The sequence below is a fragment of the Buteo buteo genome, chromosome Z (genome assembly GCF_964188355.1).
Source record: "Buteo buteo chromosome Z, bButBut1.hap1.1, whole genome shotgun sequence".
In the NCBI taxonomy this organism is placed as follows: domain Eukaryota; kingdom Metazoa; phylum Chordata; class Aves; order Accipitriformes; family Accipitridae; genus Buteo; species Buteo buteo.
In genome coordinates, this window is record NC_134204.1 from 73733762 (window position 1) to 73761629 (window position 27868).

Consider the following 27868-nt stretch of genomic DNA (forward strand, 5'->3'; position numbering starts at 1 on the left):
TTTCTTATTTTAGTGTCTTTTTTCCCTTTGCTCTTGTATGGAGTTACCCACTGACATGGTAGTAAAGTGCTTGATAAGGTAGACATTGAAGTGGTGTGTATCCACTGTGGTATTAAAACCCACAATCTAAAAAAACTTGAACAAGTAGACTTATTTTTGTTTCTTTGGGTCCCCAGTTATAGTAATCATAAAAAGTCACAAAAGTGTTAATTGTAAAAGTTAAATGTAACAACAGTAGTCTAGAATTTTTCATAGAAAAGCACAGTACTTAATTTCTAAATACTCCTGTAAGGGAAAAAGTCAAGATTTAAAGTTATTTGACTTCAAATATTAGAAGACCATGCACTCAGACAGCGCAACTCTTTTAATAGGAATAGAAAGTTGCGTATGTATCCTCACTGAGGGGTAACCCTGAATTCCAGACAGGAAATGTGAAAATAGTGTTGTCCACAGTAACTTCTTTTTTTCTTCTACAAGATATAATTAACTTTAGCTTGTAAAAGCAAAGATTTTTTGCAGAAAGAAAGCATAGGCAGTTCTTAAACAACTGTTTCCTATAAATGCTTAGCTGACATCAGTCAGTTAAGCTCACCTGGACACCCCAAATTATCACCTAATGAGTGTATGGCTTTACAACCTCTCTATTTCCTCCTTTCAAAAAAAACCCCAAACCCTGCCTCTTGAAATGGGAGTGACAATGGATGAGTTAATAGGCATATCTGCTTTAGATGCATGAAGGTACCTCCCCAGAAGAGCAGATGAAGGAAGCAAATGTTTCCATGCTGCCCAGGGATGGGCTTTTGCTCATGGTGCTGTCATTACCTAACGAAAATATGCTGTGATGCCATGAATCCCATTAATTGAAGGAATTTAGTAGGCTGTGTAAGGTTGTGTCCAGTCATATCTGCTGAAGTCTGTGCTGACTCTTGGCTTTTCAGAGACTGCAATCCAAGTGCAGATTTGAGCAAAGAGGATTATGTCCAGCATAGACATAGGTATATAGATAGAACTTGACATCATCTTGCATGATGCATTACGCACAGGGAAACCTGAAGTTCATGGGCTTCAGTTTAGGAACTTCCTCAACTTGGGTATCCAAAGTTGGCCTGTATTAATTCCCCACATTTTTACATTAAAAGCAGCAAATTAAAAAAAAAATAAAAATTCAGCATTAAATGGGGTTGAACGTGTTTTGCTGCCATTAAACGCCACTATAGTGTCAACATAGTTGCAAAGTGTTTCAGTTAACAAAACAGGGATTCCAGAGATTGATTGAGGTTGTTGGAAATTTAACTATGTGACAGATTGATCTTAAGCTCCCTTGTTACAACTAGTTAATAACTGGGCTCTTTACCTTGGTGACTGAAAGTAGGCTTATATTCAGAAGTCTGAAACCCATTCTCTCTTTCCCAGTTTCTGAAAATAGAGGTGTGTGAGAGCGAAGTGGGTGGTCCTCATCTCTTTAGCTCAATGTCTAATTTAGATGCTTAAAATTAGGCAGTTGTAAGTATCCTGTTGTTGCACTCCTGGCATTGGGAATAATACCATTCCATTAGGATTGCTACATGCAGAATTAGTGTGTCCCCCCCCCCCCCCCCCGCCCGCAAAGTGGGAAAGGATTTTGAGATATATATTCCATTTAAATAAAGGAAGGGCATGGGACTAAAGTTGCTCTCCAGCCCTCAGGCTTCTCAGGCAAAACGTTGAGATTCTGTGCTCAGGTAAAGGTAACAGCACATTGAATTTTTTCTCTTCAGAATACTTTTTTTCTTCTGCAGTCCCATATAGTCACAGAAATATTTTAACTCTTTTCCTCTTACATTCCAATTCAACATGTTCCATTTATGATAAACATATTTTAGGAATCAGATAGGCTTAGAAATCTGAGGTGGGAAAAAAATCCATGTCAGAACTCATCCAGCCTTCTAATATATAGGGAGTGATACTGAGACCCAGGGTATTCAAGGTCTCTTGAGTAGCAGTTAAACTGATGAAGATGATGACTTGAAGCACTGCCTGTATGATGGAAAGAAAGGTGGGAGAGGAGTGGAAGGAATTTATTTGCATCTCTGTCCATATCGTAAATATTTTCTGATTAATCTTGTCTGCTTATGAACTAAAAGCAGATAGAACAGATACATATTTTATAGAGCGTTGTGAACCAACATATCCTAAAAATCCATGCTGTAGTTACTGAATATGCTGTTGTTACTGAATATGCCTTATAGAAAGATGGGTTTTGTATTCCCTTAGGATATAGAGATGAGTCTATTTGCAAAATAAGGATCAAAGCTGGCAATTGACTTCTCTGGCTCAGAAGGTCTACCCATCATTATTGCTGAGTTTAAAGAGGTGCAAGGCATGTTTAATTCTCATCTGTTTTGTAAATTAAGATCTTTGCAGCATACAGGACTCCAGGAAGGTCTGTCTTCCTTATGCATGTCTGCATCCTGTACTTTTTTCTACATTAGTGAAGCAATGCAGAAGAAAAATCTATGCAGTGTCCAAATGCAAGAGTTTCAGGTTGTAAAACAATTGGCATATTCTGTGGAAAGACCACGGAACTTTTTTGTAGTGCAAAGAGAGAATACAGAGGAGCAATATCCACTTGTTTTTTAAAGAGCTTATCTTCTACAAAAGCAGTGATAACAAGTGCCCCTTCATTTGAGTACTCGACATATTTAACTTACAGCACTGAATGCTTTTTGAAAACAAGCCCCAATTATCAATTTCAAAATGATTAAAATTTGGAAATGAAAAACCTATCAAAAAGGGGAAAATTATCAGATACTTACAAAGAATCAAAAAATAGAAGATGTTACCTCTTTATGATGTGTGTTTTTTCATAAGACTGTCAAAAGTTATAAGGCATGTTCTCAATTCCATTTGGACTGCTTCCCAAGAACAGTGGCTGTATTGTTTGTCTTTTAGAAAATCAGTGATTCTTTGGAAGTACTTTTTCACGCTGAATGTAGTGCTTTTTAGGATCCATGTTTGAAAGCTGCTGCTTGCTTTTGATTGCTCTTCTGACAAACATAACTCCAACTCTTCAATTTGCTGATGAATTCCATTTTGGAATTTCTCAATCTTGCTTGTATTCCAAGCACCAACAGGAAGATTTTTGCTAAATAGTTGGAAGATCTGTTGAAGGAACTCATAGATGATCACTGTGACATTCTTCTGTGTGACCTTGGTGATCTCAGTGGGGAATCTGAAATCAGTTGTTTCGCTGAGACATCGCTGAGAAAAATAACTACCCATTTTGCACAGAAAGTTCATGTGGTGGTAGTGCACTTTGATTCCTTGGAAAAGGCAAACTGGATGTGAGATTTTGATGTACAATGCCAATGTAATGCAAACTCGCAGTAAACTTCTCTGAACCAAGATGCTCATGCTGAAGTAGTCAGCACTATTTTCCTTGCCTTTTTGCAGATCTGTAAGCTTGCAGTTTCTTGATTGTCTTGTCTGTGTTCACATATTTCTCCTTCATGTCTCTGAATTTATTTCCTCAGTATGACATGTTGAGTATTACTCATTTTATAGGAATTGTGTTTTTATCAACTGTGATCCTGCCAAGGTTTACTGTTTATTTCAGTTTCAAATAGTTGCAAAGGTTTGCTCATTTCTGCTTTGACTGTATTTAATTGAAAAAAGAGTGAATCAGTCTGGTCAGTCAGAGGACATGGACAGATTAGCAGGTTAGAATCTGGTAAGGGCATTTCATTTTCTCATAATCTTACCAGAATAGGCAGTCTCGCTTTATGCTGAGAAATTTTACTTTTATGCTTAAGTTGGCAAAGACTGTGAAAAAGAATTACATCCCCAGATAACAGATCTGCAGATTATGTGCTCTAAGCAAGATGTAATTTTATTGATTTAAAAACAAATGTCTTTTTTGGTAGGACAAATTGGTTTGGGGAGTGTCTTAAATTTTATTAGCAAAATAACCCTGTTGTTGACACAAGCTTTGACTCTACTAGGGCATATGTTGCTATCACTATGTTGGCAAAAAAAAGAATTATATACAACTCTTTCTCCCAAATCTCTGATAGTTTGCTACTCAAAGAATCTTTCTTCTACTTCATCACTTGACTAATCAGCCTAAATTTTGAGAACCGTAAAGGAAAGCATGCTTTTTTAAAGAAGAGGAATTCCTTACATTTCAGAGTAAGAAAACTTCTGTTCTGAAGCCTCCTCCTGTGAAGACAAGTTCTCAAGGAGACTGAATTTACTTGTGTTGGTAGCAAAATGTCCTTCTTATCTTCAGGACCACCCCAGCCAGTGTAATGATGGAACGTGTCTCCCAGTGTCTGGCCAGTGTACTTCCCTGAATATCGAGTCTTTGGGCTATCTTGTAGCAGGACTGCAGGTAGCCAACAGCATGTTAATTGTAAGTGCCCAAAACAGTCTCAGTCTTTTGAGATGACAGTCCTGAGGTAGTGCTACATAAGCACTGTGGCTTGAAATGAAAGTGCTTGGTTCATTCCTGAATATGCACTACCAAAGTGCCATGTTTCTAGGTAGTGCTGGCTTCCTCTAGCGTGGTTCCTTTTGACCAGCACTTTTAACCAGTTCCTGTAACCACAGTATGAGAACTCACTGGTGATTGAAGAGGAAAACTGGATTGAATATTAAGATAAGCAAAAGTTACAAGGCATTTAGCAGGCAGATTTGCTTGTCTTCTTGTGGGAATCTTTAAGGATTGCTAAATCTAAACGTGAATGAAAGTGATTTGGTCACTGAAGTGTACAGAGTTTTGAAAGCCAGGGGACATGCCCTTATGTAAGTTAGTCTGCATAATTACAGGGATATTTGAAAAAGAATATGGAGAATGTTGAAGCTCAGGAATGTTTGATGTAAGCAGCAGAGGAACTCTTAGATACTCTTGAGATTAGAAAGTATTTTCTTAAAAAAAAATTGTGTTGATGCTTGGGAGGACCTGTTATAAGGTGTCAGACTGAAAGACTGCTATGGATAAGCAGTTTCTTTAGCAAGCCACAGGATGACTTCAGCAGTTATACCGTAGGACCCTACTAATATATTAATATTCCTGTGGTGATTCTTCTTGTTTTGCTACTGCTGATGCTAATACTCTAGTAATATTATGGTATTATCATAAATAACCTACACCCAGAGATCTTCAGAGAAATTAATTCATGAATGAAATTGTGGGGAGGATGGTTTTGTGTTTGAAAGACTGGACAGAGAATTAAGAAGGCTACGGTAGATTTAATGCATGGATTTGCCACAGGTATCTTTTGGTGAGACATTGAATTACTTTCTTTCAGTTCTTAGTTTTTTTAAAGACAGGATTATTACATTTCCCTTGGGTTTGTTGGGTTTTTTTCTGTATCTGTTTGTATTCCTTGGCACATTTAAGATACACATGATTTTCAGTGTGTAAGGGATCTAAACTTCGTTGGAGGCGTTGCCTTTGTTATATGTTTTCTATTTTTTTTGAAGTCTGTGCATGTATTGAAAGGATTTAAGCTAAACTGTAATTAGCAGGTAGTGTTAACATGTAGTGTTAGGAAGATCAGAATATCTAATTCAAATTTAGTGTAATAAAAGGTTAGTGAAGCTTGTACTAGAGGGATAATGATGAGATCTCCTGAAATTAGATCTATCACAAAAGATCCCAGGACACAGAATGCATTTAGTAGTCATTACATACAGTCTAAAGCAGCAGCAAATATGTTTCTCTGATTTTTTTTGTTAAAAAAAGCAGTGGAGCATTTCTTTTCTAACTGAAGACGTTATAGTGTCAGAAAATTCTGGCTTTAATAGACTTGACTGAGTAGAATTAAAATAAATAGTGGACTGAATCAGATCTTGAGGCATGGCTGGAAGTGTATAGTGAAAGATTAGTTATGTATGCTGAGCTGAAATGGGTTCATTGAAGGCATCATATGAGAATAAATCACATCAGATTCATGTCTAGGTTACAGCTAGAGTAATCACATTAAGAATGTCTATACAGTAATGCCAGAGAGGTCAGAGTCTGATCCAAAAGCTTTACCATTGGGAACACGGTTTTAATGTCTGGCCATAGTTTTGATAGTTCAGTTCAGAATTCAATTTTAATTCACCTCACCTTTAATTTGGCTCATTCTTTACAGTAGAAATCTCAGGACAGAATTTCAATTTAGTGTACATATACATGGCTCTGTTGCATTAAATGGAACAACATCAATTTAAATCAGGTGAGGACCAGTCCTTTCATCTGCTGATGCAACATGAAAAACACCTCAGTGTTGCCTGGCAAAGCTGGATCTGATTGACTGTTAAACTGTTTTATTCTGTTTATACACTGGAGAGCAGTCTCTTATCCCCAGTCATCCCTTGCTTTCCTTCCATTGTGATTTCCTGGGTGATCCATGAGCTATTTGTATGTCGTGAAAAAATACTAAAATTTCAAGGGGAGATTAAGCAATAATTAAGCGTCTTTTAGGTGTTACTAGGGAAGAAGTTTTCTCTGAAAAAAAAGAAGAGGCAACAATGGAAAACCTGTTCGCAGTTACTTCTAGATGAGCTAGTTATAGGTGGTGAAGGAGGGAGTATATTCATTGTGGAAGAACCTTTTGGCCGTGATTAAGGATCTGAGACCTGTTGGCTTTGTGCTGCTTATCTAGGGACAAGTAAGGATGATTGCTTCCCAGGGAAGTTGAGTTGTCTCTACACAATACTGTAACTCTCCTACTTTGAGGACATCTATTTTACTCACATGAAGGTTACCATCTTCTAAATTAAAACTCTTCTTCCCTGAAAAAAGAGAGGAAAAAGAGATACACACATTCTACCTTGTAGTGCAAACCATCCACCCTGAGACCAGTCTCTGCACACTGACCCTTTCTTAACCCATCACTGGCTGTTCCTGCAAACGTGGAAATACTTTCCCTGTGGGAATGAGAAGAACTGCTTGAACGAGCAAATCAGGAGCTATGAATCTATGCTTTTGTTTCAGTGCTTTAGGTTCTTCTAAGCTTTGTGTTACATTCTTTCCTCTTAATCACCACTCTGGAGTTTGGTCAAGGGACCTGGAACAGCTGGAAGAACCATTTTTTCTCTAGTGAGGTAGAATGTGTTTGTTAGTTGGTTTATTTGGTTGTTTTTTTAAGTAATAATTTAAGAAAATCACTCCATTACAGATTTTGTATGTCTGTAATAAGAGTGAGCATCAAAATGTCTTGTGCTCACACAGGCTGTCATGCTTCAATGAAGGCTAAAGAACTTTTCCTGGACTGTGAATCCCATTTTGCGCCAAAGCCCTTGAGGACATGAAAATTTTGTGGCTTAGGAGGGAGCTGAAAACAAACTTCAGAGGTCAAAGCTGAATCAATAGGTCTGCTACAAAGGACTAGGAGACAACTTAATGGAACTCAGATCCCAGATCAGAATTCACCTATGTAATGCCTAGGTTCAAAGTGTCTTTTAGTTTTCCTGTATTTTAAGAAATATTTCAGCAATTGTGGCCAGGGACCAGCAATTCCAGTAGGAAATCCACAGTCTCATCTAAGTGCTTATAAAGTACTCATCTCACCTCATTCGTGTTATTGAGGGCTGAATAAGTGACGGAACACTTGCAGGGATAAGAAGAAATGATTGATCTTTATTGGAATATCTGCCACGAGGAAAATGTAGCGGTCATAGCCTACCAGAAAAACAGAGGTGGAATACCCTACAAAGGCTGTTTGGCTTTCCAAGGGAATTTCCATCTGGCTGCATTGTCAGACTTTTTGTGTTAGATTTTTGTGACTCTAGTGTTCTCATCTGCTTGCAATCAATTGTAATAAACAGTTAGACTAGCATTATTGTTCATCCGTTTGTAAAAAGGTCATCTTGGCAGCCAATAAAATAGCAGTCATGAAAGCATGTCCATAGTGATGGGAGATACAAGGTTCCTAATGCTTCCTCACTTGTACCAGTTTGACAGTGCTGGTCTTATTAAAATTGTGTGTTTGTGTGGTAAAGTAAGAATCCAAAATGCCAGGCTAGATTCCAGGAGAGAAACTCACTCAGTTTTCCTGCTGAGCAGTGTTTCTTTCTGGGAAGAGTGCAAACACCACTGTATTTCTTCTCTCACATGTGAAAAACCCTTAGGCCTGAATCACAGAATCCAATAAATGTGATAGGGAAAACTCCACCCAGCCAACTTGTTTACCCCCAACTGCAGAGGAAATGTTTCATGCTGCATATGTTTTTAGAGATCTTTGTTAGTCAAATTACTCTTGGGAGCAAGCGTCCAATAGAGCACAGATGATGTTGAGCTTAGGGTGAAGTTTTGCCACACACAGCCAAATTGATCTAATAGTTAGCTCCTACCCAAGGGTGCTGGTTGTGTTTCTCTTGTTTGGCCTTAAGACTGTTTCAGCTCGGTAAACTACTGTGACTTTCTCTGAGAGAGGCTGGGCGGGGAACAGGGATGGGGACAATTTTTTGTCTGCTTTTCTACCTTGAACTGACTAATCAGAGTAGAGCTGGTGCCAGCACATAGGGACCACCAGAACATGGCTATTAGCACAGGAACAGGACCTGCTTTCATCAGCAGGCAGCCTTCAGATCACCTGAGATGATATGTTTAGGCTTGGATGATTTGATCTTGCTGATTTCCCTAATGTCTCTGAGGAAAAAAGTTTATTTTCTTAGCTTTTAGAGTGATGCAGACAGTTTGGATCAGGTCTCCTTTGCCTTCAGACCTTTTTAAAAGGAGACATGAGACTAAGAGGCTGGAAACCTAGTATTCTGAGTTTAGGAGCCTGTGCTGTGTATAAGGCAACCTGAAGTAGTCATGGGATCTTGCCTCATTGTGGCAGCCACAAGTCCCATTTTGTGGGAGAGGGAAACATTAGCTATATTGCAAAGTGTCTCAGCTCCTCATCTCTAGTACTTGGTCCTGAGACTGGCTGCAGAATGCAGAACAGAGCAAAAACATTTAAAACCAAACTAATGAAAAGCTAAGAACCTTACCAATTTAACCTGAAATTTCTGAGTACCGTATGTGTGCTACAGACCTCTGTCTTACAGAGTTGATGCCAGATACAAATCAGTCTGGGTTGTATGTTAGCCTGTATGAGTATTAGAGGCTACAAACATGCATTAATATTATTCCGCTTTACAATATATGTAGGCTATCCTGTGTCATCCTCATAATAACAAATAACAGAGTTTTTCAGGTCATTTACATCGGGTGGAGGGCAACTGCTGTTCTGATGTAATGAAAACTTCTTTGTGTTGCTGACAAATGCTTTTTATTTCAGCATGACAGTTTGCTTGTAAGAAATGTCTTGAACAATGCGGCATGACTGTAGGAAGACTGCTAACTGAGTATTAATGCAGAATTTCCCGGACATGGTGAGGTGAAGACTTAATTATATGTGGCAGGTGTGTTTATAATTTTTAAAATTTTCTTTCATGAGCTAATGAAGCCTGGTTTCTGACCTCCTTTCACTCAATTCTCCAACTTGTTCTCATTGCTTTCAGAGCTTTCAGAAGGTAAGACAGAGGATGTAGTGTAACTGATTTTCAACTCCACATGTGCTGAGTGATGAGGTTTTTTCTTGGAGAGGTCAGTAGGCTTGTTTTCATCCCTGTCCAGCTGCTAATTTTGTGAACTCTGGAGGACAGTATTTATTCTGAGGTTTGAACTGCTCTCTCAAACATCATTGAAGCTGGATGATGGTTTGGAAAGTTATTGTGGGAAGCAAGACAGACAGTTGGACTGCGTAGCGTCTTATTTCTAGGAAATTGGTTGAGAAGTGTAAGAGAGAGATAGTTATATATTTTCCCTTAAAAAGTTGTTAAAAGTTATTAACACACACAGTTAGTATGTCTTTGGAATTAAGCATTATTGTCAAGTGTAGCTGCAGTGGACTTTTTGTGAACACAAGTGAAATAAGGTGAGGACAGAGAGTATTGACATTGACTCAGTTTGACACCAGAAGCAATATCCATGCCAGCTTCTGCTTGTTTGGTTTGGTTTTCTGTGCCCCCCAGTAAATGTTAGTGTTTCAGATTAGCTTTGTTTCCCCTGGGTAGATAGTCACATCATGAAAATTGTCATTACCAGCAGTTCTAACAGCCCGCCTTGCTAATGATCTTGGCTAAAGTATTAAATGTTAAATGGTCACAGGGACACTTTTCTCTGTGGTTGATGGGTTATCAGGTTACAAAGTTGTTGAAGGCTCTCATAAGCCTTGACAGGAATGTGTGATCACATAGGTTCCTGCAGCAGGGCAGATTCCTAGTTGGGAACAGTTCATGGTGCTCCGTGAAAATATGACTGTATCTGTTCCCTGTCTGCTGTGTGCATAGGGGTGTTTGGGGTACCATCCATTCTCACACTTCACACTGCATCAGATACAGTTCAGACTTCTGCTTGAAGACCTCCAGTGAATCCAGTGACATTCAATTAATTTGCTCTGTAGATTGTGACTCCAGAGTGACGAACTATTTGTAGTGTGTGTTTTGCTATTTAGGAGTTTGCAGAAGTCTGTCTGTGAAAGAGCTAGGTGGGTTTCCTAAGCACTTTCTCACTCTGCTCAGTAAGAGATTGTTCGGACTGTATGGGAAGACATCACTTCTTGATTTAGTGAATTGGTGCATGTGCCTTTTAATGCAGTGCAGTTAACAAATGGTCTAGGCTTTTGGCGCCAATGCTTATTTTCAAATTGCTCAGCACATGACAGGCAACTGAGCAGGCTAGCACATGACAGAACTGTGTTTTGGACAGCATCTGAACACAGGAACTTTTGATGTGCTGAAACTGTGAACCAGTTCACTGTAAAGCTTATTTCAAACCCCATAGGAATGACAGCTTTAAGACCCTTGACAGAATAAACTGGGTTTCTGTCTGAACACTTGCACATTAGGCAAGGAGAGGTACTATAGCAAACTGCCACAACAGGCTGCAGTGCTATATACTTACTCATCCCAATTCCACAGTGACAGACACTGACCTAACAGCTACATCCTCACTCCAGAGGGCTAGTAGTCACCTTCTGTGAGCCATAATTGAGATTAGTTTTATAGATTTGTATCAGCATTGTGGTTGCAGTGAATGTTGAATGCTGCAAGCAGAAAGCAGCTGTTGGCCCCAAACCCCCACCTGTTTCTAATAGTGAGGTTAGCAAGTTGCTGGAGAGATTGATGATTTCCTGGAAAAACTAAAACTGGGCTCAGTGAATGAGTCCCCTTTTAGTCCAGTACTCCTATTGACTGAAGAATAACCTGACCTGGCGACGCTGGGAGCTGCAAACTTTCCTAAAGCTTCTTTCCTAAATGCCACTGTTGCTTTTGTAGAGACTTATATCAGAGTCTTAGCACTAATGAGGAGAGAGAGAGGAATTCAAACCAATAACAGTATTTTATTGTCAGATGTAAAACACACACCTACCACGTAACAACATACTGAAGGGACTAAAAGTTTTTTATTATGAGTATGCCATTGGGCTGCTGTTATGCAGCAGGATTTATCTGCTGTGTAACTCCTGTATATTGAATGGGTGAAGCAACTGAAATCTTTCTTGCAGGTCCCAAACCACAAGGTGTTACAAGGTGAACCCCTGAGATGCACTACTGTTTCGGCACATGTGCCAGTTTTGATTACCTGTGGTGCTACATGAAGTTAAAATAATAGACTAGAAATGTTCTGTAAGAAAAACTCTTGTAGCAGTGGCATGATTGCGTATACCGTGATAGGCTAAGGACAGGGGAAGAGAACTACTTTCATTTGGTAGATTGAAGTTGAGAAAGTAATAGGCAGGCTTTCTTGTAGAGAAAAGCAGGAGGAGTCCACACTACGCTCTTTGCTTGTTATGTCATTGCTTAAAATGTAAAAATTATTCTGGTTGTCCTGCATTTTTTAACTGAAACAGGCACTTCTGGGTGTGAAAGCCTCTATTTGAAATAAAAGTTTTGTCTGCTACTGTGCAGTTAGTACCACACCTGTTTTTCTGTTCACAATTTGGATGTTAGACGAAGAGGTGAAATGGGATATGATTGATTTTATGAAATAGAAATTTTAACTTTTTAACTCTTTTAATACCTGTCTAAGCTCAGAACAGGTTTCGGTTTAACCCAGTACTGTATGTAGTACTCTTCAAGACTGCTGAAGTGTTTTTATAACAAGAATGGATTATGATCTTTTTCCAGACTGGATTGACCCTGATGTAATCAGAGCAGGGTTCTGGTTTGCACTGCAGATGGGTTGTTTGGTAGGATAGCACTTGTGTGGAGTCTGGAATTCCCCCACAGTCCAAAGTCTTCTTTGGTAACTCTTCAGGGCGAAACTGAATAGGACCAATTTTTAAAAGACAGTTGCTACTTAGACAGTGCTGTTCTGTTAGTGGGCTGGCAAGAGGATAGCCCCAGTAAGTATGTTGTCTGAGAGAGATGAAAGAGCAGTCTTGGTAGTTACCTCTCTTCTCCTTTATTTATTTCTTCCTCTGCTGTGACTGCTAGAAAGATGCCTTCATTTTTTACCAGCATTTAGGTCCTGGGCAACCTGGACAGCTGTAAGCTGGACTGACCAGTTTGGGAACTGCTGTTGAAAAACCCTTGACTTGTCAGCTGGGCCCTCCACACTCCATGTCAAAGAAAAAGAAGTACTTGCATGATTCTGGTTACACCACATTTTCTGTCTACAAACTCTTGTGTCTTGGCAAGGTGATGAAGACAAGTAATTTCCAGGTAACCTGCATCAAATTTCTGTGGTGCTAAAAGGGCATAGCTTTCCTTACGTTATTTCCCATTTTTTAAAAATTAAAGAGTATTTTGAGAAGTAGAGAGAAAGTGCTGTTCTGGCTTTATGGCTTTTTCTACCCATCTTGTCTCCTTGGTTTGGACCACCTTTACTTTGTAGAGATGTTACTTCATCCACAAAAAGAGTCCATTTTTTAACTTGGTGAGTGGTTTGTGGTTTGTTTCTGTTTTTTTTCCCTGTAGCTTATGCAGCAGCTTAATTTAAAACACTCCACAGGAAGGGTGTTGACAACTGCTATTGCCAGCCAAGCAACTAATAATTATATGATGCACCTATTCTCTCCCAGCATGGGGTAAGAAGGAAGGGGAACTCCCAGCGCTGAGTGCTTAGCACTGACATTCTTTTTTCTGGACAGAATTTGGGCTGAAGGATTAAGTCTTTGCATCTCTGTGAAGAGAGTTGTGGTGGGATTCTCACATAGACATTTGGGTCTTGATCAGAGGAGATCAATGGTAACCTGTTTTTAAGGTGTTTAATTTCTTGTAAGGAATGTCCTTACAAGTAATATATACCCTTATAAGAAATATCTTGATAAATATAATGCATGATATTTCTAATGGGGTCTTGAACAAAGCAATTTCCTGAATTAAAATATTTTTTCCTTAATTTTGTTGCGGTTGTCAGCACCAGAAGCATTATTAGCAAATGGAGGCCTCATTTCTTCCTTCAATGGGATAGTGATAATTAGCTTGGAGGATATGCATTTTGTTCCCCTGATCGAAAGGACTTGGTTCCAGAAAACCATTTACTGTGATAGAGTCTCAACCTACACACAAGTTGGAGGTGTATGGAAATGACCTGAATAAGTTCAAACTTACAGAGGCCTTTACTCTAGCTGCCCAAAGGTGAATGAGTAACTGTCCTCTGTTAATCACAAATTGATGGGCAGATGTGCTATGTTGGAAAGAGGCACAGGAATGGGAGAGAAGATGCCGGGCCTTGGAACCTCAAGAGGTTTTGCATTTTCTCTCATCAACTAAGTTTGCCCCTTGATACTATTTTTGTTTTTCCTCCCCAGAACTTACCATTTTCAGACAGAGACCTTAAGCAATACCTTATAAATATCTTCAGTCTAAAATATTGCTATTCCTTTGGAAAGTGATAGTTTCCAGAGCTAAGAAACAAGACAGTGAAGAAGAGGTGACTATCAAGCAGTTAGGTGAAGGACTAGAGTACGTGCAGGAGACAAGTGAACTCAAAAGTGTATTAAATTTGTCCTCTACTCTTCCATCTGTCCCAGAAAATCTAATGAGTCATGTCCATACCTTTTTCCGGTCACTTGAGCTGGCACCTCCCGCTTCTACTATTTTCTGGTTTGCTTGCAGGTTGAACTTGCTAGTTTAATAGTTATGACCATTCCTGTTCTAGTTTAATGACATTAAGACTTTAAGAGCAGTGCAATTTCCTAGCAGGTCAGAGGAAAAACTTCCTGAGGGATAAGAAGATGTCAAGTTTGTGCTACCCGTTTTTCTGACATCTTAAAGTCCAGACTTCATTTCCAGTGTGAATCTATTAGATCCACAGGACTCCGTTATCCAGTGAAAATTGGACGTATGTTGTTTCATTGAGCAGGTTCAAGCTGAGTTAAACAGAGGTGCCAAAGTCTGCTTCAAGAACGTGTTTGGAGTCTAGCTTTATGAACAGATGGCAACTCCAAATGAGGTTAACTGTGGTTTTCTTCCTTGGTCTGCTATTGGCCTGCTATGTAACCTTGGACAAATGACTTGCTCTCATGTTTCTTGCTTTCATCTGCTGTTCTCAAAGGATTTCTGGAGACAAATATTTTACAGAAGTGACAGTGGGACTGGATTTGATAAGAATTTTGTGGTTATATCTTACAGCGGAGAGAGGGGCCACTTGAAAACCAGGTCTTTTCACTATTATAAAAGGTAGCTTTTATAATCTGATTTCTTTTTAGTTTATTGTACTGATAAAGACACCAAATACAACTTCATTACATTAATGGCCTTTAAAGAATTATAGAGAAGGAAAATTCCTCTTGGGTTATACGGCTCATTATGCTTGCAGGTGTAGGCTTCTTACCTCCTAGCTTTTTCTAGTGCCTTGTGCTAGGAATTTACTGATTTCTGCAGTGTCACCAAATGTGGCTGGTTGCAGGGGCAGCCTAAGAATCCTAAAAGAGTCCTAAAATGTCATGTAAAGCATGTAGAATACTGATAGCATTCCACTGTAATCCCTGAACAAAGTCTTGATTTGACACTAGCTTTAAGAGACCTTGTCTTGCAACAAAAATGCTCAGGCTGAAAATCCCTTTGCTGAAGCATCTTGTGCCTGGTCATGGAGGAAAAGAATAGAATGAGCTGCTAAAAAATATGGCTCATCTCTGTAGTGCACAGCACAGGGGCTGCATGATTTAACTCTTTTAGTGTCCTGAGACCAGAGGAATTAGCAAAAATAAATTTTTCCTTGCTAAATCCTTGGAAATTTTGCATTTCTTCCTGATGGCATAGCTAGGCAGCCTTTCTCTCTCTTTTATGAGGGATTTGGAGGAAGCAGAACTTTGCTTCTGCTTTTTGCTTTAGACAATCTTGAGTCCTGCTGTGTGTTGCTTTATAAAATACAATCACCCAAATGCAAGTGCCAGGTCACTTTTTTAAGCAGAATTGCAAATAAAGTTATTAATGATCCATCTCTTACCAGTGAAGCTGGAGCATGAGCTGAGAGAAGCCTGTGTAACCCAGTCCTCCTACTCAAACAGACAGGTTTGCTGCAGAGCAGCATCCAAAATTCTCAAAGCTGGCTGTTTTCCATTGAGACAGGCTGCAGAATCCACACGGGATGATGGATAAGAGTCTGTTATGGTGACCTCATTAACTAGATCCTCTCTTCCAGGTGCTATCTTCTGCATCATACTGTAAACAGAAGCAAAACAGAACTTACCATATGAATAAAGGCCTGGAGAGAGAGCTCTGCCAGTCATCACGAAAACAGCTTCTATTTTCCAAAGTCTGTTATAACTCTGTTCTCCTCTAGGAACTAGTTAGGATTAAAAGGTGGTCATAGCTTGAGGTCTTCTAAGAGAAAGTAAGGTAGGTATAAGGAGTTAGTTTATGCTGTGGTAGAAAGCTGCACAGAATAATAAGGAATGCATATGTGTCCTGGTTTTGGCTGGGATAGAGTTTCTTCCTAGTAGCTGGTATAGTGTTATGTTTTGGGTTCAGTCTGAGAATATGTTGAAAACACACCAATGTTTTTAGTTGTTGCTAAGTAGTGTTTAGGCTAAGTCAGGGATTTTTCAGCTTCTGATGCCCAGCCAGCAAGAAGGCTGGAGGGGCACAAGAAGCTGGGAGGAGACACAGCCAGGACAGCTGACCCAAACTGGCCAAAGGGGTATTCCATACCATGTCATGTCATGTCCAGTATATAAACTGGGGGGAGTTGGCTGGGGGGGATGGATCACTGCTTTGGAACTAATTGGGCATCGGTTGGTGATTGGTGAGCAATTGCATTGTCCATCACTTGTTTTGTATATTCCTATTATTATCATTATTATCATAATTATAATTATAATCATTAGAATAATTATCATTATTATCATTATTATTATTGTCATTATTATTTTCTTCCTTTCTGTCCTATTAAACTGTTCTTATCTCAACCCATGAGTTTTACTTCCCCCCCCCCCCCCTCAGATTCTCTCCTCCATCCCACAGGGTGGGGGGGAGGGATGTGAGCAAGCGGCTGCATGGTGTTTAGTTGCTGGCTGGGGTTAAGCCATGACAATATGATTTATTAGATCAAGAATTTAGCCTTGAGAGTCTGAATTCAACTGGTTACAGCCTTTTAATGTAACGCCTAGCACTTCATGGCAACATATTCAATACAATGAAAATAAAATAAGGTGACTGGAAGGAGACTATATTTAGGGCATGTGTGGAGGCCATGTATGACCATTTGAATTTAGCAGTCATTTGCCTTGGATAGGTAAGATCAAGAATATCTAGCAAGGAGGAGCAAGAAAGATATTTTAGGTTTTGGTCTTCTTCAGCAGGGCTAAATTTTTCAATAGATTTCTAACAGTGTTGTTAAAAATTGTTACCCAGTTCTCACCGGCCTGTTGGCACTCAGTGGACTTTTCAGGCATTACACACCTTTTCAAGTAAAGTTACTTTAATTAAGGCCAGGAGGGCTTTATCTCTGCCATGGTGGTGGCTAACCTGCTTATCTTTCTGAACTCTTTGTTATATTTTATAACTGTGTGTACTGAGTCAATGGAATTGCCCTGTGTTTAAGAGGAGTAAGCCTGGAAGGAGTAACTTGACATTTCAGTGCAGTATGTGTGAGGACACCAGTGGCTACATTAAAACCATAAGGTCGCCGATGGGATTAGATAGAAAGTGTCAGGGTTTGGGGTTTATTTTTTATTGTCCTGTAGGTTTTAAGTCAGCTGTGTATAAGAATCGTAGGTCTCATAATCTGTTGCTGCAATATCATCTGCCATGGGAGGCACTTCTACACTGATGTATTAAAATTCAGTAGAGAATTACTACTGTCTTTTTCATGAAGACCCAATACAATATTTACAAAACATTTATTCACTTCTAAAAATGTCTTGCATCAGAGAATCACATAATGTTTTCCCTGGATGTATTAATGAAACCTTGTTTTACATATAAGCATTACTGTGCTTCTGTTAAGACAGAAGAAAAATGAGCAGAGGAGCATGCCCATAATCTAATGATGTGCTAGTGATGAGAGCATGAAGGGATGTTAAGGATGGGATCTGCAGCTTCCAGCTTACACTGTAAGACTTGCACATCTGGACTCTACCTTAGCTACCTTTATTGTCAGAGGAGACAGATGAGCATTTTTAAATTCGATGCATCTGTGATGTATTTTACATGTCTAGGATGAGACGAGTTGTGCCGTAGAAATGTGTTTCTCTTCATTAACTATAATGGAAGTCTAGACAAGAACCAAATGTGTCAAAATCTACAACAGAAATACCTAAATTTGAACAGATGATTTCCTTCCCAAAGGCTCTAATTGTAACCCCTCTGTATCTTACCACTACCCTACACTTCATCCCAGAAGAAATAAATTCCCTGGGTTTATGTACTTTGCTATGACAATAACCCACACGGCTTACCTGAAAGCTTTAAATTTTGCCATGTTCTCAGTCGTGGCAGTGGCAGCTGCACCTGCTCCTGCTGGACTACTGTATTTATCTGTGCCAGGGCCACCAGTGTTGTGCATTATGGGAGCATTGATTAGCCTGAGCGTGCTGCTGCACCAGTGTGCTCCAAAGGGCCAGAAGTCTTCTCCAGTTTTTGTGCTCTGAGGACCGTGGTGTAGTGACACTTTGAGGACTGGTCTGGCCCGGTAACCACAAAGCCAACACATTTCTGTGTCCTGGGTATGCAATGATGAACCATCAGTGCTGGCAAGGTCAGGTGGCTGATGTGATCAGGCTGTGCTCAGTATGAAATTGTCTCACTGGCTGGAATTGTGTTCTCCCTGTCAGTTGTACAGTCAAAATTTGTTCAGTCCTAAGCCCTTTCAGAATTTAGCCTGTTTTAGGCAATACCAGTCCAGAGGCATAGTTGCCTTACTCTCCATTCTCCAGGTGTCCCACCCAATAAGCTACTGTTAGGTAACTGAGAGTTGCTGGAGTTGCTAGTTAGTAACTTTGTTCATGCACTTATTTGATTTAATATGTGTGATTGTTTATTATGCCATATAATCTGACATTTGGTCCAGAAAGGTGGAGTTGCTGAGTTATTATTTGTAATTATTAGATTTCTAAGGCAGGGCCATTAGTTGCTCTTAATATGAGCTTGTGCTCAGCAGTGCAGTAAATTAAGCTGCTAGGTATTACGTTATTGTGTTGTTCATATTGCCCTGTCATTTGTAAATTGTGGGGTTTAATTATGTCCTGATCACTGTGTTTATATTGCTGCAGTAACACTATCAACCATTAGTATTAAATTTGGCACAACCTGTACTGTTTTTAATGATCAAAGCTAAGCTTCTCTTCAGACAGGTCAGTCTTGTTTTATTAGTTAGACTAAAGGAAGGAATGTACAATGGTCCAGTATATTTCACCTGATATGAAAGCTATTTTTCAAACATGTCTAGGACTCTTAAATTCCAAGATTTATTTTCAAAAGCACTTCACGGGAAGCACACAAAAAATTCAGATCCACTAAAAGTGTGTTTTTACCATGATTTTTCATGTTAAAAAGCCAAATCTTTGTTGGCCTTCCAGACTACTCTCTTACCACTTACAAAGAAAGCAGACAGAATTACTGTTAGTTGGCTGGTTTTGTACAATATTATAGAAAAGGGCAATTGCAAGTGCATTTTCTGAAATATTATATCTTCATGAAGAATTGGCTATTAAAGCTTCATAGTTAGGAGGTCCTTAACATCCCATTGCATCTCATGGTTGACAGGTATAGCATTTCCAGAAGTGGTTTCTTCCTTTAACAAAATAATTAAAAGGGGCTGTTGCTACTTATCTTTCATGGGGTCATCATCATGGTTTTCCTCTAGAACTAATGTACTGCACTACTAGCATGTATTTGTTTCAGATATGTAAACATGAGTGAATGTGCATGGGTACGACAGCATGGAAGGACTAATGCTCATTCTGCAAAAACTGACATGGAAACTGGATTTGAAATTTGAACTTAAGTGGGAACATGTTTACCCACAAAAAGGTTGCTGCTTTACTTTAAGGAGGTGTTAATTTGATTGTAGAGTAAATTAAGTCTTTACAGGTGTCATGGTTTAACCCCAGTCAGCAACTAAGCATCATGCAGCTGCTCACTTACTTCCCCACGCACCCAGTGGGATGGGGGAGAAAATCAGGAAAAGAAGTAAAACTTGTTGGTTGAGATAAGAACGGTTTAATAGAACAGAAAAGAAGAAACTAATAATGATAATGATAACACTAATAAAATGACAACAGTAATAATAAAAGGATTGGAATATACAAATGATGCACAGTGCAATTGCTCACCACCTGCCGATTGATGCCCAGCTAGTCCCTGAGCAGCGATCCCCCACCCCCACTCCCCCCAGTTTATATACTGGACATGACATAACACGGTATGGAATACCCCGTTGGCCAGTTTGGGTCAGGTGCCCTGGCTGTGTCCTGTCCCAGCTTCTTGTGCCCCTCCAGCCTTCTTGCTGGCTGGGCATGAGAAGCTGAAAAATCCTTGACTTTAGTCTAAACACTACTTAACACTGATGTTTTCAGATGTTGCTATCAACATTCTTCTCATACTGAACTCGAAACATAGCACTGTACCAGCTACTAGGAAGACAATTAACTCTATCCCAGGTGAAACCAGGACAACAGGATAGTTTTGTGCTGTTCTGTGCTCCTTTTTACCTCTTTTACCCTCTTGGGGAAGCAAAGCATGCCTCAGTTCTTATTCTCTACTTAGAGCAAGTATAGCATAAGAATTTGTCCTTATACTGAAAATTTATTCCAGAAGATCCTTCTGTGTGCATGCTAGTGTTTCAACTCAAAGCAGGCTGTAAGGTAACAGTAGGGGTTGTTTCAGTTTTCAGGCATACTGAGGCCTGAAACATTGAGTTGATTCCTTGTATTCCCTGTAGATGTCCCCTTTCCTCAGTCCATTTCATTATACCTTCACACAAAAAAAGAAGTGCAGCTGAACCAATTCATTTGTTTGGGTTGCTGCCTGCACTCTTGGAATCTGTTCCAGCAAAGTCACATCTTTTAATGCTCTTAATGCTTTTAATGCTTTTAATGTGAACAGTAGTACAGCAGTGCACCATCTGCACCCTAGACTAATTGTATTAATCTGATAATGTCTCAGAAACCAAAACATTATGAAGCCTTAAGCAGACAAGAAGCGTAATGCTTGACATTGTTTCCTGTGTTTTTTCAGTGAAGCTGTTCTGTAACATCTGCCTGATGCTGGAATAAACCATGCAATTAATCTAACAGTCCTAGTGACAAAGGGATGTGACAGATCAGAAGCGAGCATATAAGGTTACCCCTTAGCCCTTAGCAACTGTATGTTGAAATCTCTTTTGTGCAAGGCACAGTTCAGGTATGGAGTATGCAGTTTCACAGTCTGGATACAGTATCTCTGCCACACAGATGAAATATGAGTCAGTATATCCAAAGACCAATGTCAACAAGCAAAAGTTTTATGTGTCCAGCCTAGCATAGATGACAACTGCTCTGTGGAATTTTGCAGGTTATTATGTCATTTGGCTTAAGGGGTGTTGGATAGGTACTTGTGTATTAGAAATTAAAGCTTACATTCTGTCTCCACAGGTATGTCTCTTGAAAAATTAGAGGTTACATCAGATGTACAAACTTTGAAGGAAATCTGTAGAATGTGAAAGGAACCTGTTATATCTCTGTAGGCCAGAACAGCTACATATTACATCTATGCAACTCTTGTGAGACCCCAGCTGGAGTACTGTGTTCAGCTCTGGGGCCCCCAACATAGGAAGGACATGGACCTGTTGGAGCAAGTCCAGAGGAGGGCCCTGAAAATGATCAGGGGCTGGAGCACCTCTCCTACAAAGACAGGCTGAGACAGTTGGAGTTGTTCAGCCTGGAGAAGAGGAGGCTCCAGGGAGACCTTATAGCAGCTTCCAGTACATAAAGAGGGCCTACAAGAAAGCCAGAGAGGGACTTTTTACAAAGGCATGGTGGTGATAGAACAAGGGGTGGTGGCTTTAAACTGACAGAGGGTAGATTTAGATTAGGTGTAAGGAAGAAGTTCTTTACTGTGAGGGTGGTGAGACACTGGAACAGGTTGCCCGGAGAAGTTGTGGATGCCCCATCCCTGGCAGTGTTCAAGGCCAGGTTGGATGGGGCTTTGAGCAGCCTGGTCTAGTGGAAGATGTCCCTGCCCATGGCAGGGGAATTGCAACTAGATCATCTTTAAGGTCCCTTCCAACACAAATAATTCTATGACTCTGTGAACTCTCTCTAGATGTAATCTGCTTCACTAAATTATATTGGACTTCAAATAGTACAGTTTGCATGGGGCCTACACAATTTCAGAAGCACCCTTATGTTTTTACTATATTCTTGAGACTTATCAATATGTTTATAATAAAGTAAGTCTTGGTTAGGCCTTTAGAGAGGTCTGGAAGGACTTCTGAAAGTGATATATTAACCTTGCGTTGAAATATAGCGGCATGACCATTTTACTGCTGTAAGCTTAATTTAACTCCTGTTAATCCAGTGATCAAGATCTATTTGAATCTGAAGGTGTGCTTGCATTGCAAGGTAGCTCTTTATTTTTCCATAATCAGATCATTTCAGTTTTGCCTGTTCGTTTGACTAGTGTTTTTTTTCTTTTAGTAAGTGGTGGAAAACATAGTGCCAGTGTTGATATTTGTTTTAAAATAAAGAAGTTGGAGCTGAAAGAAACGGAAGAGTGATGATGCTTAGCAGAATTTGGAAAACCCTGATTTCCTGGCAGTAGTAGATTATTGCATTGTAATTATAACTGGTGTAGTCAGTATTTGAAGTTTTCTCCTATATTTATCGTGTTCCTTTACAGTGATCATGTTCTCTAAATTTGTATATTACTTATACCACATTTTTCATGCCAACTTAAGCAGGTGTATTAAAGAATGAATCACAGAGTAGTGGATTTTATCTTAAATTCCCAGGTGTGCCACATCAGTCTGGCTCTGACCTAAATGGAGCTAATCTCTTTTTATTTTAGAGCAAGCAGATGAAGAATTGGGTGATAGGCTCTGGTCTTACAGGCTGTATAACTTGTAGTATGTTGTCCTGTCCTTAAAACAGGAAGTGCGCAAGAAGAATACTTCTCTAATTGCATGTACTCCCACACACATGCAATAGTTTAATAATTGAACCTGTCTGCACATGGTTATATAAAAAGCAGCAAATGTAGGTGGTTTACACTATCTTTGTATATTTGTGTGATTGTTTTCCATAGTTGAACCTAGGGTTAGAAACTCAATAGAGGCAAAACGGGATGTAGCCAGCAGCCTTTGCTTTTGTGCGTGCTGTCAGCCTTCTAAATTGCTGTTTAGCTGGCACTTAAACCAAAGCCTGTTGCAGTTCCTGGATGTGACTGTGAGAAATACTAAGTAGAAGAGTGAAGAAGGAAGAAAGAAAAAAAGCACAAGGAAAATGAAAAGGATGTTTTGGAACAAAGAGAAGACTAGGAGGGAATAGAAATTCCTTATAGAGAAAAAGCAACAGGGGAAAGCATTTCTGATTCTTTGTCTGATCTTATAGCATTGGTGAGATGTGTGTTTTAAGCACATGAAGTGGTATGGAAGAAGCTGTCTATTAACTACCATCCAATTTGCTGTAATCATGGTACCTACAGATACCTCTCCAGTGATTTGCACCTTGGTATTCCTTGGGTATTACCAGTGGTTACTAAAGAAATATCTATAGTCTAAGTTGCAAGTCTTGCTGGAGCCAGGGTACTGGTCTGAAAGATAGTGACTCCCTCAGGAAACTGCTTGCTTAGAAACTTAGTTGTGTGGCTTGCCATCCTGGGTTCTCACTCATTTTTCTAATGAAAACTTGGACTTCTGTCCCTGCTGTGTTAGGATAGGGATTCAGTCTTCTCAGTTAGTCAGCTGGGTAGCATGCTTTTTAGAGAGCAGATGTATTGTTATTAGGGAGTACTCTTGGCATGTGTAGTGATTGCTGCCTCAAATTATGATGGCATCTGCCTCTCTGATAGCAGATATTGTGTGTGATACAGCTGGGTTTACTCAAATTTGGGACTGGATCAAAACCATAATGCATGGAATGCATGGGTGGCAAAAGATGTGATTGAAATGGGATAAACAATAGCAGGGTAGCAATGCAATTTCCTAAGCATTTATTTATGTAGCAACCAGAATGATGAAAGCATCCTAAAGGGCAATAGGTCTAAGGCTGTTTTGGCTTAATGCCAATTTAGGAATAAATTACAAGTACTAAAATTTGTGTGAACATAATCAGCAATCTCAGTATTGTTAAAGATTCTGTAAAATTCTGGTGGATAAATGAAAATGTTAAAATAAATATAATAAATCCATGTAGTAGAAGGGCTAAATATATAGTGAAGAAAAAATCTCAACACCATTATCTGCTGGGTGTTGCAGGATGTGTGTTTCTGGTAGGAAGCAGGAAAGGGAAGGAGATCTAGAACCAGGGCATGGAGACATTCAACAATATAACAGATACTTTTGTTTCTATTATGATGTGAGCCAGGGTATGGCATCTAGGCTGTGGTCTGGATGAACGGGTGAAAAGTGTGTTACAGATACAAGTGTCTCCCACTTGGAAGACTACAAAAGTGAGGGGAGGGCTGGGGTAGGGTGGAAACCTCAGGTGCTAATCACCATCTAAGACCAAGCAATAAGTGATGTTTTGGGAGGATATTTTTTAGTGTTGTTTTTCTTCAGTTAAATACAATTAACTTGAATGTACAAATTATGATTTCTGTAAGGTTCTTCAAATTATCTGCAAAAATTTTATCTTGCAGGCCTTCTGGGCATACTTTTAAGTCAGTTTTCCAGCAGCAGAATATTAGTGAATAATAAAGTGCCATATATTCAGATTCTCAAATTGAAAGTGAGCTGTTAAAAGAATAAGATAGAAGACTGAAAGTCTGAGTGCAGGTAGTGCAGACAGCGCAGGGCAGTTTACTCCAATGACTTCTCCACACATTTTGATGGCTTTCCTGCTTCTGATCTCGCAAAGTGTATTTTCTCTCTTCAGTGATTTTCTGGTTTGTTTTTTTTTTTTTGCTATAATTACTCTAAACCAGCCTCTGCTTCTGATGTCCTAAGGGTTATGTGAATGTGTAAGTCTTACCTTATTTTGAGGGAATAAGAGTCTTGATGGTGTATGTGTTATATGCATGTGTTTAGTGATATAGTGGAGGTGCTGTGAATTCCTTCACTGCTGTAATCACTGTAACCACCTATTGGTTTGGATGTGTCTTTGATAAGACAGCCTCTCCTGCAACATATGTTCCCCAGTATCTACAGTCTCTCAGGGAAAAGTGCCAGGACTTAGGTGCCTTTTAGCAGTTCCCTCTAAAGCTCTTCTGTACATCTCTGCTTTAGAAGATGTGAGGCCATGGGATGAGGTGTGGTGGAAAGTGGCCTTAAAGCTTAAAGGGTTCATTAAGAAACATCACCACGGAACCTCCCTACTGACATTCTAGTTATACCAACAACTAAAAGTTTGTAATGGTGTTGCTCTGGTTGGGGCCTTAGACAGACAGAGACCTTTCTTTCGAGTCACAGCATGTGCTACACATGAGTGTACAAGTAGAAACAGGAAGCTATCGGGTTTTCTTTTCTCTTGGTTGGAAATTGTTGGGGAGTTACTGAACTTATGGGAAACGTGCTGCATAAACTAGTTCTGCAGGAGGAAACTTAAGACACCTTGACAACTCCCACCTTCAAACTGCCAGCATTACAGTCAATTTTTTATTAAAATCAGCAATTGGCTTTTAGTTAGAGCTAAACTAAGCAGTGCCAGATTGTTGTGAACCACTCTAGGTCAAAGCAGAGTCCTTCAAATGGCACCTTCCAGAGGCTGTCAGCTGTGCTTTCCCTGTTTGCTGGCAGCTATGGCCACACACACCACAAGGGGCACTCAATTCTTTTGCTTCAGAGTAAACTGCTTGCTATAATGGTCAGGAAAGAACCCATCTTATCCCTCCCTGCTGGTAATTTTTGCATGTTGTATGAATAATGATTTTTGTTTCCTTCTTTCTGTAGTATTGGGTTTTTACTGGCCACAGCTGTGGGCAACTTGGTTTCAAAAGCCAGATCCTTAGCTTGCAGTGAAGAAAGTTTTCCTCTTTTTATGCCTGTTAAGAGCTTGGTCCTATAGCTCTGTCACAGTAAACTTTTTTGTGCATGGTTAGAAGCAGAGTACGGCATAATACAAAATGGTTTAGGGGAATACAGAAACCTGATCTCAGAGCTAGTGCTGGATGAGTGTCCAGGTTTTGGCTGGATAGAGATAATTTTCTTCCTAGTAGCTGGTATATTGTATGGTTTGGATTTAGTATGAGAATAAAGTTGATAGCACAATGATGTTTTTAGTTATTGCTAAGTAGTGTTTAGACTAAGTCAGGGATTTTTCAGCTTCTCATGGCCAGCCAGCAAGAAGGCCCAAGGGGCACAAGAAATTGGGAGGAAACACAGCCAGGACAGCTGGCCCAAACCAAGCAAAAGGATATTCCATACCATGTAACATTATGCCTAGTATATAAACTGGGGGGACTTGGCCGGAGCGGGGGGCAGATCGCTGCTTGGGAACTGGCTGGGCATTGGTTGGCAATTGGTGAGCAATTGCATTGTGCATCACTTGTTTTGTATATTCCAATTCTTTTATTATTGTTGTTATTATTGTAATTTTGTTGTTGTTATGATTATCATTAGTATTTTCTTCCTTTTTGTTCTGTTAAACTGTTCTTATCTCAATCTATGAGTTTTACTTTTTTTCCCTGATTCTGTCCCCCATCCCACAGGGTGGGGGGGAAGGATGTGAGTGAGCAGCTGCGTGGTGCCTAGTTGCTGGCTGGGGTTAAACCACAGCAGAGAGTTGCTCTCACCACAAACTGTAAAGAGTAATCAAATACTGTACTTCTGCCTAGAAATGGCTTGCTGCAGGGACTAATTAAAAAAACACCCAAACTCTCCTTCCAGATCAGTTTGTGAATAGAAGTTTTGTTTGCTGTCTTAAATGCCTTCTGAAGCACAGTATGCATTAAGCAGTATGTAGAAAAGGCTTTGAAAGTGTTTTAGTTCGCTAGAAAGGCAAAGTAGAATTATAAACTGGAAAGTTACTCTTTGGTGTGTGGGGGGAAGAAGGCTGTTCTGCAGTTGTTCCCTACAGCATATTGCTAGCGCATTGCTCCTCTACTGCTCGTGCATCGTGGCCTGTGCAGAGCTATCCAGTCAATGGCAGGTCCTGGCTACTTAGTCTCTGCTAAACTGCAGTAGGGACAGCACGTTTTTTCTGTCCTATTCTCTCCCGAGGTGAACAATCCTTGTTACAGCAACAGTTGTATCATGAATTGGAGAGGACACTCACTGTCCTCCAAGGAGGTGGTTACTACTATCCTCAGTGTTCTTTCCCATATTAAGTGTTTGATATATCATGTCTCTGACTTCATTTACTTACTTTCATTATATTTCAGGTATCGCAGATGGCAAAGAAAACACTGGATTTTTTTCTCCAAGTGAGTCCTGTAAGACTCCTGATGTAGAGCTCTGGAGTGTGGATGATTACCTAGCCCCAGGTATTCTGTTTCTAGGCTGGTTTGGGGTGGGGGGGGGGCACAGATTTAGCACATTCTCTGGTTTTCCCCCTGTGCATAATAGTAGGTCATTGTGACCAAATGATAAGGTTGAACATGGTAAAGTTGCAGGGTGGTCATCAGAATGGTTCTCTGGAGAAAAATTTCTTCAGCCATCAAGTCAGTTTCATCCTGCAAGTTAAGGCCAACTGTCATGGTTTCAGCCCAGTCAATAACAGAGCACCACACAGCTGCTTGCTCACTCGCCCCTCTCCAGCCACGGTGGGATGAGGAGAAATATAAAGGCAGGCTCATGGGTCGAGATGAGGACTGGGAGGGATCGCTCACCACTTATGGTCATGGGCAAAAACCAGACTCAGCTTGGGGAAGAAACAAAATCAGTTTAATTTCCTACAAATCAAATCAAAACAAGGATATTAGGAAGTAAAACCAAACCTGAGAACACCTTCCCCCCACCCCTCCCTCCTTCCCGGCTCACCCCACTCCCGGTTCTCTCTCCCTCCTCCCCCCAGCAGCGCAGGGGAACAGGAGATGGGGTTGGGGTCAGCTCCCCACACCTTGTCTCTGCCGCTCCTTCTTCCTCGGGAGGAGGACTCCTCACCCGTCCCCTGCTCCGCCATGGGGTCCCTCCCACGGGAGACAGTCCTTCACAAACTTCTCCAACGTGGGTCCTTTCTGCGGGCTGCAGTTCCTCACAAACTTCCTGGCGTGGGTCCTTTCCGTGGGCTGATCTTCACACACTGCTCCAGTGCGGGCTTTCCCATGGAGTCTCGACCATCTTCAGGGGCCTCTGCTGCCTGCTCCCCTCCATGGGCTGGGG

At 40.2% G+C, this 27868-nt stretch overlaps 2 protein-coding genes across 4 annotated transcripts in view; one reads left to right on the forward strand and one right to left on the reverse strand.

Annotated features, from left to right (window-relative positions):
- The window catches only part of MOB3B (MOB kinase activator 3B), a 139663-nt gene that overhangs the window by 4345 nt on the left and 107450 nt on the right, over positions 1-27868 (forward strand). For all 3 annotated transcript variants that reach the window (XM_075020409.1, XM_075020410.1, XM_075020411.1), the window contains exon 2: positions 26929-27030. The gene's annotated coding sequence lies outside the window, so the exon portion shown is untranslated. The remainder of the gene's footprint in view (positions 1-26928; positions 27031-27868) is intronic.
- LOC142027148 (interferon beta-like) lies at positions 2827-12698 on the reverse strand. The gene is made up of 3 exons (XM_075020834.1): positions 12647-12698; positions 6701-6762; positions 2827-3240 (listed from the first exon to the last, which is right to left on the reverse strand). The coding sequence occupies exons 1-3, from the start codon at positions 12696-12698 to the stop codon at positions 2827-2829; spliced, it is 528 nt and encodes a 175-aa protein (XP_074876935.1).

What these genes read in the sequence shown, in the direction of transcription:
- LOC142027148 (XM_075020834.1), bottom strand. Translation starts at nt 12,698, where the DNA reads ATGCAGGTTACCTGGAAATTACTTGTCTTCATCACCTTGCCAAGACAC. An exon ending in CACCTTGCCAAGACACAAGA is followed by an intron (nt 6,763 to 12,646) that starts GTTTGTAGACAG and finishes CTCTTTTTTCAG; the next exon opens with GGAAGAAGAGTTTTAATTTA. An exon ending in GTAAAATAGATGTCCTCAAA is followed by an intron (nt 3,241 to 6,700) that starts GTAGGAGAGTTA and finishes TATTTTTCTCAG; the next exon opens with CGATGTCTCAGCGAAACAAC.